The 17,004-nt window shown below is 40.1% G+C and overlaps 1 protein-coding gene across 2 annotated transcripts in view; it reads left to right on the forward strand.

Moving 5' to 3' along the window:
• The window catches only part of LOC139766658 (phosphatidylserine synthase 2-like), a 108,030-nt gene that overhangs the window by 78,810 nt on the left and 12,216 nt on the right, over window positions 1–17,004 (forward strand). For both annotated transcript variants that reach the window (XM_071695552.1, XM_071695551.1), the window contains 3 exons: window positions 9,040–9,185; window positions 11,509–11,619; window positions 12,471–12,557. In XM_071695552.1, coding sequence (XP_071551653.1) covers window positions 9,040–9,185; window positions 11,509–11,619; window positions 12,471–12,557 — 344 coding nt within the window. The remainder of the gene's footprint in view (window positions 1–9,039; window positions 9,186–11,508; window positions 11,620–12,470; window positions 12,558–17,004) is intronic.

A 17,004-nucleotide genomic window follows, 5' to 3' on the forward strand; every position in this document is an offset into this window, starting at 1 on the left:
GTACACATGCCTTACATCCTCGATAAAAACTTTTCACTGCTTCTAACAACTTGCCTCCCACACCATATATTCTTAATACCTTCCACAGAGCATCTCTATCAACTCTATCATATGCCTTCTCCAGATCCATAAATGCTACATACAAATCCATTTGCTTTTCTAAGTATTTCTCACATACATTCTTCAAAGCAAACACCTGATCCACACATCCTCTACAACTTCTGAAACCACACTGCTCTTCCCCAATCTGATGCTCTGTACATGCCTTCACCCTCTCAATCAATACCCTCCCATATAATTTACCAGGAATACTCAACAAACTTATACCTCTGTAATTTGAGCACTCACTCTTATCCCCTTTGCCTTTGTACAATGGCACTATGCACGCATTCTGCCAATCCTCAGGCACCTCACCATGAGTCATACATACATTAAATAACCTTACCAACCAGTCAATAATACAGTCACCTCCTTTTTTAATAAATTCCACTGCAATACCATCGAAACCTGCTGCCTTGCCGGCTTTCATCTTCCGCAAAGCTTTTACTACCTCTTCTCTGTTTACCAAATCATTTCCCCTAACCCTCTCACTTTGCACACCACCTCGACCAAACCACCCTATATCTGCCACTCTATCATCAAACACATTCAACAAACCTTCAAAATACTCACTCCATCTCCTTCTCACATCACCACTACTTGTAATCACCTCCCCATTTGCGCCCTTCACTGAAGTTCCCATTTGCTCCCTTGTCTTACGCACTTTATTTACCTCCTTCCAGAACCTCTTTTTATTCTCCCTAAAATTTAATGATACTCTCTCACCTCAACTCTCATTTGCCCTCTTTTTCACCTCTTGCACCTTTCTCTTGACCTCCTGTCTCTTTCTTTTATACATCTCCCACTCAGTTGCATTTTTTCCCTGCAAAAATCGTCCAAATGCCTCTCTCTTCCCTTTCACTAATAATCTTACTTCTTCATCCCACCACTCACTACCCTTTCTAATCAACCCACCTCCCACGCTTCTCATGCCACAAGCATCTTTTGCGCAATCCATCACTGATTCCCTAAATACATCCCATTCCTCCCCCACTCCCCTTACTTCCATTGTTCTCACCTTTTTCCATTCTGTACTCAGTCTCTCCTGGTACTTCCTCACACAAGTCTCCTTCCCAAGCTCACTTACTCTCACCACCCTCTTCACCCCAACATTCACTCTTATATATACATATATATATATATATATATATATATATATATATATATATTGTTTTTTTTTTTTTTTTTTTTTTTTTTTTTTAACTATTTGCCATTTCCCGCGTTAGCGAGGTAGCGTTAAGAACAGAGGACTGGGCCTTTTTTGGAATATCCTCACCTGGCCCCCTCTGTTCCTTCTTTTGGAAAATTAAAAAAAAAAGAGAGGGGAGGATTTCCAGCCCCCCGCTCCCTCCCCTTTTAGTCGCCTTCTACGACACGCAGGGAATACGTGGGAAGTATTCTTAATCCCCTATCCCCAGGGATAATATATATAATATATATAATATATATAGGGGAGAAAGAATACTTCCCACGTATTCCCTGCGTGTCGTAGAAGGCGACTAAAAGGGGAGGGAGCGGGTGGCTGGAAATCCTACCCTCCTTTTTTTTTAATTTTCCAAAAGAGGGAACAGAGAATTGGGCCAAGTGAGGGTATTCCCTCAAAGGCCCAGTCCTCTGTACTTAGCGCTACCTCGCTAATGCGGGAAATGGCGAATAGTTTGAAAGAAAGATATATATATATATTTTTTTTTTTTTTTGCTTTGTCGCTGTCTCCCGCGTTTGCGAGGTAGCGCAAGGAAACAGGCGAAAGAAGTGGCCCAACGCACCCCCATACACATGTATATACATACGTCCACACACGCAAATATACATACCTACACAGCTTTCCATGGTTTACCCCAGACGCTTCACATGCCCTGATTCAATCCACTGACAGCACATCAACCCCGGTATACCACATCGCTCCAATTCACTCTATTCCTTGCCCTCCTTTCACCCTCCTGCATGTTCAGGCCCCGATCACACAAAATCTTCTTCTCTCCATCTTTCCACCTCCAATTTGGTCTCCCTCTTCTCCTCGTTCCCTCCACCTCCGACACATATATCCTCTTGGTCAATCTTTCCTCACTCATTCTCTCCATGTGCCCAAACCATTTCAAAACACCCTCTTCTGCTCTCTCAACCACGCTCTTTTTATTTCCACACATCTCTCTTACCCTTACGTTACTTACTCGATCAAACCACCTCACACCACACATTGTCCTCAAACATCTCATTTCCAGCACATCCATCCTCCTGCACACCACTCTATCCATAGCCCACGCCTCGCAACCATACAACATTGTTGGAACCACTATTCCTTCAAACATACCCATTTTTGCTTTCCGAGATAATGTTCTCGACTTCCACACATTCTTCAAGGCTCCCAGAATTTTCGCCCCCTCCCCCACCCTATGATTCACTTCCGTTTCCATGGTTCCATCCGCTGCCAGATCCACTCCCAGACATCTAAAACACTTTACTTCCTCCAGTTTTTCTCCATTCAAACTTACCTCCCAGCAGCAAAAAAAAAATATATATGTTGTTCGCTGATGATACAGCACTGGTGGCTGATTCATGTGAGAAACTGCAGAAGCTGGTGACTGAGTTTGGAAAAGTGTGTGGAAGAAGAAAGTTAAGAGTAAATGTGAATAAGAGCAAGGTTATTAGGTACAGTAGGGTTGAGGGTCAAGTCAATTGGGAGGTGAGTTTGAATGGAGAAAAACTGGAGGAAGTAAAGTGTTTTAGATATCTGGGAGTGGATCTGGCAGCGGATGGAACCATGGAAGCGGAAGTGGATCATAGGGTGGGAGGAGGGGGCGAAAATCCTGGGGGCCTTGAAGAATGTGTGGAAGTCAAGAACATTATCTCGGAAAGCAAAAATGGGTATGTTTGAAGGAATAGTGGTTCCAACAATGTTGTATGGTTGCGAGGCGTGGGCTATGGATAGAGTTGTGCGCAGGAGGATGGATGTGCTGGAAATGAGATGTTTGAGGACAATGTGTGGTGTGAGGTGGTTTGATCGAGTGAGTAACGTAAGGGTAAGAGAGATGTGTGGAAATAAAAAGAGCGTGGTTGAGAGAGCAGAAGAGGGTGTTTTGAAGTGGTTTGGGCACATGGAGAGGATGAGTGAGGAAAGATTGACCAAGAGGATATATGTGTCGGAGGTGGAGGGAACAAGGAGAAGAGGGAGACCAAATTGGAGGTGGAAAGATGGAGTGAAAAAGATTTTGTGTGATCGGGGCCTGAACATGCAGGAGGGTGAAAGGAGGGCAAGGAATAGAGTGAATTGGAGCGATGTGGTATACCGGGGTTGACGTGCTGTCAGTGGATTGAAGCAGGGCATGTGAAGCGTCTGGGGTAAACCATGGAAAGCTGTGTAGGTATGTATATTTGCGTGTGTGGACATATGTATATACATGTGTATGGGGGGGGGGGTTGGGCCATTTCTTTCGTCTGTTTCCTTGCGCTACCTCGCAAACACGGGAGACAGCGACAAAGTATAATAAATAAATAAAAATATATATATATATATATATATATATATATATATATATATATATATATATATATAGTGGAGCAAGAATACTTCCCACGTATTCCCTGCGTGTCGTAGAAGGCGACTAAAAGGGGAGGGAGCGGGGGGGCCGGAAATCCTCCCCTCTCGTTTTTTTTTTAATTTTCCAAAAGAAGGAACAGAGAATTGGGCCAGGTGAGGGTAGTCCCTCAAAGGCTCAGTCCTCTGTTCTTACGCTACCTCGCTAATGCGGGAAATGGCGAATAGTTTGAAAGAAAAGAAAAAGATATATATATATATATATATTTTATTTTATATTTATTTATTATACTTTGTCGCTGTTTCCCGCGTCAGCGAGGTAGCACAAGGAAACAGAAGAAAGAATGGCCCAACCCGCCCACATGCACATGTACATACATACACGTCCACACACGCACATATATATACCTATACATTTCAAGGTATATATATATTTTTTCTTTTTTTTTTTTTTTTTTATACTTTGTCGCTGTCTCCCGCGTTTGCGAGGTAGCGCGAGGAAACAGACGAAAGAAATGGCCCAACCCCCATACACACGTACATACACACGTCCACACACGCAAATATACATACCTACACAGCTTTCCATGGTTTACCCCAGACGCTTCACATGCCTTGATTCAATCCACTGACAGCACGTCAACCCCTGTATACCACATCGCTCCAATTCACTCTATTCCTTGCCCTCCTTTCACCCTCCTGCATGTTCAGGCCCCGATCACACAAAATCTTTTTCACTCCATCTTTCCACCTCCAATTTGGTCTCCCTCTTCTCCTCGTTCCCTCCACCTCCGACACATATATCCTCTTGGTCAATCTTTCCTCACTCATTCTCTCCATGTGCCCAAACCATTTCAAAACACCCTCTTCTGCTCTCTCAACCACGCTCTTTTTATTTCCACACATCTCTCTTACCCTTACGTTACTTACTCGATCAAACCACCTCACACCACACATTGTCCTCAAACATCTCATTTCCAGCACATCCATCCTCCTGCGCACAACTCTATCCATAGCCCACGCCTCGCAACCATACAACATTGTTGGAACCACTATTCCTTCAAACATACCCATTTTTGCTTTCCGAGATAATGTTCTCGACTTCCACACATTTTTCAAGGCTCCCAAAATTTTCGCCCCCTCCCCCACCCTATGATCCACTTCCGCTTCCATGGTTCCATCCGCTGACAGATCCACTCCCAGATATCTAAAACACTTCACTTCCTCCAGTTTTTCTCCATTCAAACTCACCTCCCAATTGACTTGACCCTCAACCCTACTGTACCTAATAACCTTGCTCTTATTCACATTTACTCTTAACTTTCTTCTTCCACACACTTTACCAAACTCAGTCACCAGCTTCTGCAGTTTCTCACATGAATCAGCCACCAGCGCTGTATCATCAGCGAACAACAACTGACTCACTTCCCAAGCTCTCTCATCCCCAACAGACTTCATACTTGCCCCTCTTTCCAGGACTCTTGCATTTACCTCCCTAACAACCCCATCCATAAACAAATTAAACAACCATGGAGACATCACACACCCCTGCCGCAAACCTACATTCACTGAGAACCAATCACTTTCCTCTCTTCCTACACGTACACATGCCTTACATCCTCGATAAAAACTTTTCACTGCTTCTAACAACTTGCCTCCCACACCATATATTCTTAATACCTTCCACAGAGCATCTCTATCAACTCTATCATATGCCTTCTCCAGATCCATAAATGCTACATACAAATCCATTTGCTTTTCTAAGTATTTCTCACATACATTCTTCAAAGCAAACACCTGATCCACACATCCTCTACCACTTCTGAAACCGCACTGCGTAAGACAAGGGAGCAAATGGGAACTTCAGTGAAGGGCGTAAATGGGGAGGTGATAACAAGTAGTGGTGATGTGAGAAGGAGATGGAATGAGTATTTTGAAGGTTTGTTGAATGTGTCTGATGACAGAGTGGCAGATATAGGGTGTTTTGGTCGAGGTGGTGTGCAAAGCGAGAGGGTTAGGGAAAATGATTTGGTAAACAGAGAAGAGGTAGTAAAAGCTTTGCGGAAGATGAAAGCCGGCAAGGCAGCAGGTTTGGATGGTATTGCAGTGGAATTTATTAAAAAAGGGGGTGACTGTATTGTTGACTGGTTGGTAAGGTTATTTAATGTATGTATGACTCATGGTGAGGTGCCTGAGGATTGGCGGAATGCGTGCATAGTGCCATTGTACAAAGGCAAAGGGGATAAGAGTGAGTGCTCAAATTACAGAGGTATAAGTTTGTTGAGTATTCCTGGTAAACTATATGGGAGGGTGTTGATTGAGAGGGTGAAGGCATGTACAGAGCATCAGATATATATATATATATATATATATATATATATATATATATATATATATATATATATATATATATAATATATATATATAAGGGGATTAAGAATACTTCCCACGTATTCCCTGCGTGTCGTAGAAGGCGACTAAAAGGGGAGGGAGCGGGGTGCTGGCAATCCTCCCCTCTCTTTTTTTTTTTTTTTTTTTTTTTTTTTTTTTTTGAAAAGAAGGAACAGAGGGGGCCAGGTGAGGATATTCCAAGCAAGGCCCAGTCCTCTGTTCTTAACGCTACCTCACTAACGCGGGAAATGGCGAAAAGTTTAAAAGAAAAGAAAGATATATATATAGAGAGAGGGAGAGGGAGAGAGAGAGAGAGAGAGAGAGAGAGATGAAATTAATAGGATTTTGAATTATGTTAAGGTGTTACTGGTTTATTCCTCCAAGAGCTTACATTGTGAGTGAAAAGTCGCTTTTGGCAAGTGTGTATCGTTGGAAGTACAATATTGTCAAAGAACTTTTCACCTTAAATCAATCTATATTATCCTGCTACTGGAAGTATCACACTTCCAAAGCAAGTATACTCCTGTTCTACTGATTTTTAGGTTTTGTTGCCCTCCTTTTTTCAGCTAGATCCCTCAGTGTAGTAATGTCAACTTCTGGGTCTCAGACTTCCTCTGTTCTTTCTTTTAGCTAGAAGACAATGGTCCCTTATGCCCAGAACTTTTCTAAAACTTCCATCAATTATCCCATGAGCTTCCTTGATTGCTTCATCTCTTAACAGTGCAATTATTCTTTCAGCCGCTGCATTCAGTTTCTTGTGTGCTTCTGTTTGTATGAACCTGTGACTGCTTGTTTCTCTCCACCACTCTTCATGCTCTTTCACTGTTGATCTGCAGCCAAACTTGCTCCTGCACTTCCCTGTCCACTTTTGCCAATCATTTGTGTTTGCGTTAGTCCATTTCTCTAAATGCACTGCTGCCAAAGTTACTCTTGCACATCCCTGCTTTCTATTTTCAATATCCTTTGTATGTACTGTAGTCCCTTCCTCTAGCTGAACAGCTGCTGATATTGCTCCAACATTCCCCTTCCACAATATCATTGGTAGCTTTTATGTGCATTGTCATTTCTCATAGTTGAACAGCCTTTGGTACATAATAGAAAAGACCCATCCCCCTTTTTTTTAAAGGCTTCACTTTCTTATGTCGTATTTTGTATCTCCAGAATCCCTTCCTCAAAACTGCATTTTTGTATTTTTGTTCATACTCAAAAATTTATTTCTTAGATTTTATAGTTCCTGTCGCATCTTGTGACTCCTTTCATGATCCTTAAAATGGTTCCTCAGTATTTTTAACTCCATCTATATATGTTTCCCGCCTGCTCTTGTTTCATAACAAATCCACATAACATCCTCAAATATTTGTTCTCTGTTTTTTTCATCAGTTTTCCTTTTAGATCTGGCTTTGACTGAGTGTTCTTGGTAAATTCCTGTAGTTGAGTCGTCTTATCTGAAAGTTTTTCAAAACCCTCCTACATCATGTGAAGATGCACTTATTCTCACAGGACAGACTGCAGAGAAGAGGAACATAGGTTTTGGAATTTGGAAAACCATTTCTTTCTGAAGCAGTGTCTCAAAAGCATGTCTTTCTGTATTATTTGCTGTCCCTTGCCTACCGCTGTCCTTTCTTTGGAAAAACCTTTATCTGTCCCTTTCGTGACCATTTTTGGGTTGATGCATGGGATTTGTAAATTCTGAGCTGCTGGACAGCCAGGAGTGAAAGTATTGATCTTTGGTGGTCTCTGAGTGGCCCAAATTGGGTGTGAAACAAGTGAGCTGCTGTTACCTAGTTGGGTAAATAGTGACAGATACTGAAGACAGTGGTTCCTTGATAGAGACGCAGAGGGTTAGGTCCCAATCCTGATTTTCATAGAGAATGACCTTGAGAATCTCATGCTCATGGGATAATGCCTTAGTAGAGAGATATTTTTTCGAATTGCAGAACCTATGTTTCTGAGCATGCTTCTGTCTTATTGACAAAAGGGAGATATATCCCTATGGGAGGGGTGACATGGACCTCAGTTGTCCCTAATGGATATGCAGACCCTCATTCTTGTTGTAAGACACACTTGTTATTAGAATGAATAAGATTAAAAGAAAGTTTTAGTAAAAGGATGAGGTGAAATTAAGATGTTAGCTAAGAGAAGTTTTTTATACCAAGGTAATCTTTTATCCTTTTTCTCGGCAAGTCCACAAGCAGTGAATTGAAGGCATTAAGAGGCTTGTATGTGCATCCCAGTAACATGCAAAATCAAAGAAACATATTTCTGCCCATTTTAACTTTCCCATCAGAGCTGTCATGTTTTTACATGTTTTTCACTTTACCATCAGAAATAGAAATCATTTTAAAAGGTTTGGTATCCCTTGGGAAAATGATGTTTTCTGTAGAAAGCTAATAGTAGAATTCTTTTAATTATACAAAATTTAATGTTTGGGAAGGGAGTTTCACACTTATTGGGAAGATTTTAGGATGATAGTGGACTTTTGACACCTGAAGATGAAGTTTGCATAAGCAGACATTAGCTGATAATTAGGATTAAGCCTTCATTTTTACACTGTTTTGGCCACATGTGTCCTGTTACCAAGCAGATTTCAAGTCCCGTTACAATAATCTTATGAATTGTAGTCTCTTCATACACCTTGTTGCTTTTGTACGTAATAAAGTTGCTGGGCAGTTTGAAAATGAAAGCATACTGATGTCTTACAGATCCTATTCTTGTATGTAAAAGATATGAACTCATGAGCATACTTTAATATTTGTTGATTATTTTCAGAAATTATTCAACTGAAGAAGCTCTAATCATTGTATTTGGGTAATTTAGTATTCTAAATGGTACTGGTCCATGCCTTGATACCTTGATTATCCATATCACTTATCTTTTTTGGCAAATATGTGTTTTAACATGGCTGTCAAACCCATTTTATTCAGGACATTATATTTCATTAACCTGTAAGAACTTTGCATTTGTTAATCTTGTAATCATGTTCCTTTTAATGTAGCTACATTTTTCTTATTCAGTTCCTGCTGGCAGAGCTTAACACATTCTACTTAAAGTTTGTGTTATGGGTGGCACCAGGACATTGGGCTAACCTTGTTCGTCTCATCCTCATATTGCCATGGGGTGCTGTTGCCCTGAGAGAAGTGTTCCAGTTTCTAGATGATCCGTAAGTCCTCACACATTACAGTTTTTCTCTCTCTCATTTTTGCTGATGAATGTAATTGTTGAATAATTTAGGTATATTTTAAGAATTGAAATGACCATTAATTAGTGGTGTAGCTAATTAATGCAAAACTATGTTATTCAGGCTGTATATTGATAAATTGATCAGTCTCTTAACACAAAATTTGCAGTCTAATCTGATTTCCAAAGTTTACTATGGTTCAAGTATCCCATAGTTAAAGAAATGTCCAAGATTGGATTGTAATTATTCTGGAGGCGTCTTGGACAGGTTTTTATTAGCAGTAATAAAACAGCAAATACTAAAGCTAAAATAGCTTTATCTTGCACTTATACATAAAAGTTACACAATGCCCTGTTTTTCTCAGTGTAAAGTGGTAGCAAAAAGAGAAGAGGAGGTGAAACCTTGCATCAGATGAAGTGTGGCAACGTGGCTTGAGTGGTTGGGATTGCAATTAAATTTCACAAGAAAGAAGGTAACTGTGTTGTTGACTGGTTAGTTGGGATTTATTATGTATTTATGAGGTGCCTGAGGATTAGAGGAATGCCTGTATAGTGCCACTGTATAAGAGAAAAGGTGGACAAAAGTGAATGTCCTCACTACAGAGGTATAAGTTTGTTGAGTGAATCTGGTGAGTTGTATTGGAGAGTGGTGATTAAGAGGGTGATGGCATGCACAAAGCATCAGATTAGGGAGGAACAATGTGGTTTCAGGAGTAGTAGAGGATTTGTAGATCAGGTGTTTGTACTGAAGAATTTGTGTGAGAATACTTAGAAACAGGAGGATTCATATATGGTATTTGTGGATCTGGAGAAAGTACATAGAAGGGTTGATATGGTATTTGTGGATCTGGAGAAAGTACATAGAAGGGTTGATAGAGATATCTGATGTAGGATGGAAGTTGCTAGAAATGGTGGGGAGTATTTATCAAGAGAGTAAAGCATGTGTGCAAGTAGGAAGTGAGTAGGGTTATTGATTTCACGTGAGATTGGCCTGCAACAAGGGTGTGTGATGTCACCTTTACTATTTGATATATTGATGGATGGGGGGGTTGCCTGGGAGGTGAGTCATGGACCATGTGCCAGTGACAAGGCACTCTTGTCAGATTCAAGAGAGAAATTGAAGAAACTGGTTTCTGAACTTTGGATAGTGTGTGAAAGGAGAAGGTTAAGAGCAGTTGTGAATAAAAGCAAGGTTATTAGATTTCTCAGTGGAGAGAGACAAGTTGGTTGGTATAGGTTTGATTGGAGGGAACTTAGAGGCGTGAAAGGAGAAAGTTAAGAGTGATTGCGAATAAAAGCAAGATTATTAGATTTCACAGTGGAGAGAGAGAAGTTAATAGAAATGTTAGTTTGACTTGAGAGAACCTAGAGGAATTTGAATGTTTTTGATACCTGGGAATGAAATTGGCAGCATATGGAACCATGCAAGTTGAAGTGAACCATAGGGTGAGTGAGGGTGCAAAAGACCTTGTTGCATTGAGGAAAGTGTGAAAAAGTCACTATTCGTAATGGTGAAGATGGGTATTTTTGCTGGCATAGTAGTCTCATCAGTGTTGTAGGAGTACAAGATATGGTCCCAAGATAGAAAAGTTTGGAAGAGGATAGATGTGCTGTAAATGAGATGTTTAAGGACAGTATGTGTTGAGGAGAACTGTTCAAATAAGAAATTACAGGGTGAGATAGAGTTAAGGTAGTATGAGGAGTGTGTATGAGAGATCTGAAAAGAGTGTGTTGAAATGGTTTGGGCATGTGGAGAGGATGAGCGAGGAGAGGGCAAGAGGGAATTTATGTCAGAAGTGATGAGAACAGTGAAAAGAGGGAAACATAGGAGATGAAAGGACGGAGTGAAAGATGCTTTAATTGAAAGGGGCTTGAATATGAAGGAGGGTCTGAAGTGTAAATGGGATAGAGCAAATTTGAAGTAATGTCATATAAAGAGGCAATGTGATGTTAATGGGCTTACCCAGGGCATATGAAGTGGCTGAGGGAACCACAGAAGAGAAGGATCACTGGAACTTAGCTTTGGTTAAGGGGCTTTGGTTTTGATGCATCATAGATAAGGCCGTTTTTCATTTGTTTCTGGTGCTGCCTCACTGATGCAAGAAATAGCAAACAGATATGAAAAAGAAAATAATGGTTTTGATAATGATAATGATAATTTGAAGATATGAAAAAGGTTAGTAGCTAATGCATATGAAAGATTACAGGATTTGTAGAATGTTTCTTGTTTGATTACTGCATTTCTCTTCATAAATGTATCTGATTATTCACTATGGACAATAATGAGTTTAATGTTCAACTTTCAGTGATTGTGTGAAGTTTGGACGGCAGTCATGGCTTTTTCTGGCCATCGTCTCCACAGAACTGCTCATTGTTATCAAGTTTGGCTGGGAAACTGTGACCATTCCTTTTCCAAGGTATTTGATTACTTTTCCAGTTATCTCACATTCTAAAGTGGAACACACTCTTCCACTATATTACAAATGCATTACTTTATCTCTTGTTTTATTAGATTGCTTCATCAAGACTCAATTCTCATTCACACCACCTTCATGTGCATATCTCTATTGCCTTTTATCAAAATCTTTCTCTAGCATCCTCATTAGAAATAACTCTAGCACTAACCAGTTTATTGTCCATATCTTCCACATTCGGTCTTTTCTTATAGCACTAACCAGTTTATTGACTATATGCTCATATCTTCCACATTCAGTCCTTTCGTATACCCTCAGCCATATTATAATGTATCATCTTGACAGCCTGTCATCTGCTATGTATCTTTATTTTTTTCCATATATATTTTCTTCTCACTTTTTGATTCTCTTCTTTCAAATACCACACTATTTTCTCTATAAGTAACTGTGTGATATATTATACAAGAATAAGTTAAAAATTACAGAATGAATATGAATATTTAATACAGTTAACAATATGGCATCTTTCCTCTAAACATAGATTGTTATGCACACTTAAGTCAACAATAACACACCTTTCCTCTAAACTAAGATCGTTACTTACAGTTTTTGTGGTATGTTTAGTTTTTGCACTTTTTTATACCTGTTTTCATATAGACACATTATAGGGATTTATAGTCTAGCATTATTTCCTTTGTCCTCATCAGGGTTGATACTTATATATTTGACTAATACACCACCTCTTTTTTCCTTTCTTTCTTCCTTATTATTTCTGAAGCAAAATTCCTAAACTCTTTTAGAGAGAAAAATAGTATAGTTTCTGTCAGTGAACAATCGACTGTTGTATCTTACAGCCATGTGGTAACACTATGGATGGCAATCTTTTTAGTGCTGGTGCTCTGGACAGTCTGGAATTTCTACATTGACCCTCACACTTTCAAGTAAGTGTTCATGATTACCATAGTAGCTGTATTCTTTGATATTCATTATTTGGTAATTTGTGGTCTGGTATACTAGGAGTGGGTGCCAGAAGAGGTAAGTTGCCATTTGCTGATGGCATGACTTTGTTGGCAGACTGGAGAGAAACTCCTAAAGCTGGTGATAGAGTTTGAGATTATGTGTGAGAGGAGAAACATTGTAAGCAAAAGGAAGGCAGAGAGGTGCATTGGATTGTTGGGGGCAGGGTAGGACCTGGAGGAAGTAAAGTGGTTTAAATACCTGTGGTTGGATGTGGTGATGAATAAAAGCAAAGGGACTAAAGTCAATTTTCTGCTAAGACAGAGAAGATTTTGTTTGAAGGTACAGTTGTCCTGATTGTCTTTTATTGATGAAAGTCTTGGACTTTGGGCACAAAAGAGAGAGGGTGGACGTGTTAGAAATGTAATGCCTGAAAATATTATGTGATGTGAGACAGGTTGATCATGACAGGAGTAACACTGTAAAAGTTTATGTAAAATGTGTAGTCTGACTGAGAGAATCAGCAAGGGCGTGGTGAAATGGTTCAAACAAATATAGTGGTTGAGAGAAAGACTGACAACAAGAATCCCTGTGCGGAAAGTGAATAGAACAAGGTAGAGTTGGAATAATACACCTCGACAGTGTATTATGCGTGTGGGAGCCAATGGATGAAAATAAAGTATTCATTAGTTTTTTATATACAGTTTTGATAGGTAATTTGCTTCCCTTTCTTCTTATACATTCTTGAAGGCATAAAAGCACTGATGCTGCAAAGTTCTTGAAAATCTGTGGTTCCAAATTCTTTATGAATGGCATGCCTCAGGCTTGGGGACACTGCTAGTATCCTTCCCTGAAATTCGGCATTTAATGATGCTCCACAAGTTCTCTATCAGATTAATATGTGGGCTGTTTCCAGACCAGTCATCAATGAAGTGGATCCCACAGTCAGTAAGCCACTGCTTCATATGGCATGAACATGCCTGCATGGCACTACTGAAAACAGTCTGTTAAATAACCCATCAGTAACTCAAGGTAGTTCTGCTGATTCATGGTTTGATGTTTGGGCAGTAGGACAAGGTCAACAATTCCATGATAAGAAAAACAACCCCAAACCATGAGAGAATTAGGATGTTTAACGTTTCTGAAAGTGTACTTGGGATCAAGAGGGTCACTCCCGGCATGCCAATAAACATGACAACTCAGTTCCCGGTCACAGAAAACATGGCTTCGTTGCTCCATAGCATGTGCTTCCACTTGGTCTTAACCCACTGAAGATATGTCTTGGCAAATGCAATCCTAGGGTACTTCGCATAAGGGTAAGGAGGGGCTTCTTTGAGGCGTGATGGCAGTTGAATTGTAGGTCGTCATGGATGTGTTGATGAACAGTCCATGCTGACACCTCACCAAGCAGTCATGGGTTTTTTCTTTTAATTCCCATGCTGACAGACATAGATTAAGTTATAGCTGACATTTCATGATGATTAGTGTGCATTGTTAAGTCTTCTGAGCCTTCATGAGTCTTACTTTGTGCTCTGGTGTTGCCTTACCTCCACTGTTGTGAAATCTTAATGTCCATACCTGAATTGATCAGACACTAGCACCGACAATTCTCAGTATTTCCCTTACTGGCCTCTGTGCCTTGTATACACTAATAATTGAAGCTATTTGCTCTTTTGTCAAGTTCTTTTGCATCCCCATTGTGGCTACAGAGCATGAAAACCTTCGGCAGTATGGTATCAGGAGGGGACAAACTCGGATAAACCGTCCACATTTATCAACTTCCTACTAAAGATAAATGACAACTCGCATCCTTGGCTTGCTCATAGCTATGCCTCTCTCATTGCTGCCAGATGCTTGATAACCAAAAAATTTTAGTGCTCTGGCAAGTGCTCTGGCAGCAAGGGATAATGAGCTGGAATTGGTCATAGGATTATGCATCAACCCTCTCACGCATATTGCAATGTCAAGGTGTGTATGTTCTAGGAAACATAAGAAAAATTTTTGTAATTGTAGATTGAACTGATTTATGTAAACCAACAAATTTGATTCATATTAATACCTCTACTATGTTTGTTAAGATAAGATTTAACGATATTTTTATCCATTATTGAATGATTGTATGTGATAACTTTAGCATTGCTTTAGCCAATTTGATGACCAAAATCTCTAAGATGAACAAATAATGCAGTAGATTCTTGAATTTACCTAACGCCATTTTTATGTTGTTTAACCCATACACAAAGAACCTTACCAGTTTGACCAATATGAAACTGATTGCACTCTTTACAAAAGGGTTTTGTACACAATATCCCCTGTAAAGTGTGTGATCAGTTATACATTGGTCAAATACATATATAAAACACACACACTTGCTTACTTATGTACTTACTAAGTTCTGTTTAATTGTTTACTTCCTCTCCCAAGAGTTCATTTTATCCTTATAAGGCTCCTGCAGCACTCAGGAGTCTTACCACATCCACCAGTTAGGACTACAGGGCATAAAGTGTTGTGATGTTCATTTGTGTGTGTACAGAGAGGGCAGGGCAAATGAAAAGTAAGAGCTCAGTTTCTTCTTTATGGTTGTTGCATCTTGGGCATGAATGGTCTTGGGATATATTGTAACAGTTTGTAGTGTTGTAGTGATGGATGATGTCCAGAGCATAAGCAGGAGAGTGTGATTTGTGTTTGTCTGGGGAGTATGGTTTTTGATTAATGTAACTCAGGGGGTTGGAGTTTAAAACTGAGTAGGAAGGTTAGTTGTTTAGAGCTTGCTGGGGTATTGCAAAGTGAATGTGTTGTATTTCATTGTTATATTTATTAGGAGTTTGGAGAGCTGAGAGTAAAGGTTACTAAAAGTTGTTGGGTGAGTGGGTATGGGTTGGGGGATCTTGTGCTGTTGCATAGAATTGAGTGCTGTGCATTTCAAGGTGGGTACATTTGGAAGATTTTTGTTTCATTATGAAGGTGTTGAGCGTTTGTGGATGCTAGGCAGCCAGCGATTTTCTTCTTAGTGCATTATTTTGTGAATTTTGCATATTTCTTATTTTTGCTTTTGAGAGAATAGGAGACGAAGTAGGTGAGCCAAAGTTTATAGCAAAGCAGATGAACTGTTTGCATAAGATGTTGAGGGATTCTTTTTCTTGTCCAGATATGTTACCAGCTAGTGTTATGAGGTCCTTTAGGTTGTGTGTTTCTCTTATGTTTGTGTGATTGGTGTGGGGAGTGAAAATTAAGGATGTGTCATATGTTGGTGATTTGTTCAGTTGGAAGGACTCTCCATTCAAGGTGGTTGGAAAATGTGAGCTGGATTCAAGTCTCTATGAGGTTATAAGTATGATTGAAGACTAATATGGAGATAGACTTTCTGTTCTGAGTGAGCCACTGTTCCAATTGTGTATGATAGCACTGCATGTTTGTTGTTGCATCTTTGATGTTAAAGGGTGTTGTGATGTGATTGTGAGGTCTAAAAATGTGTGAAAGGAGAAAGTTGAGAGTAAATGTGAATAAGAGCAAGGTTATTAGGTTCAGTAGGGTGAAGGAACAAGTTGATTGGGAGGCAGGTTTGAGTGAAGAAAAACTGGAGGAAGTAAAGTGTTTTAGATATCTGGGAGTGGACTTAGCAGCAGATGGAACCATGGAAGAGTGAGTCACAGGGTGGTGGAGGGGGCAAAGATTCTGGGAGTGTTGAATAATGTTTGGAGGGCAAAAACGTTATCTCAGAGAGCAAAAAAGGGTTTACTTGAAGGAATAGTGGTTCCAACAATGTCATATGGTTGTGAGGCATGGGCTATAGATATGGTTGTGCGAATAGGGTGGATGTGTTGGAAATGAAATGTTTGAGGACAATATGTGGTGTGAGGTGGTTTGATCGAGTAAGTAATGAAAGAGTAATAGAGATTGTGGTAATGAAAAGAGTGTGGTTGAGAGAGCAGAAGAGGGTGTGTTGAAATGGTTTGGACACATAGAGAGAATGAAGGAGGAAAGATTGACAAAGAGGATATATGTGTCAGAGGTGAGAGGTGGAGGGAACAAGGAGAAGTGGGAGACTAAATTGGAGGTGGAGGTTGCACAAGGAAACAGACGAAAGAATGGCCCAACCCACCCTCATACACATTCGTATACATAAACGCCCACCTACGCACATATACATACCTATACATTCAACATATAGATACATGTACATACAGAGACATATACATATATACATATATACACATGTACATATTCATACTTGCTGCTTTCACCCATTCCTGTCGCAACCCTGCCACACATGAAACAGCACCCCCCCTTCCCCTGCACATACACAAGGCAGCACTAGGAAAAGACAACAAAGGCCATGTTTGTTCACACTCAGTCTCTACCTGTCATGTGTAATGCACCAAAACCACAGCTCCCCTTCCACATCCAGGCCCCACAAAGCTTTCCATTGTT

The sequence above is a fragment of the Panulirus ornatus genome, chromosome 58 (genome assembly GCF_036320965.1).
Source record: "Panulirus ornatus isolate Po-2019 chromosome 58, ASM3632096v1, whole genome shotgun sequence".
Taxonomy (NCBI): Eukaryota; Metazoa; Arthropoda; class Malacostraca; order Decapoda; family Palinuridae; genus Panulirus; species Panulirus ornatus.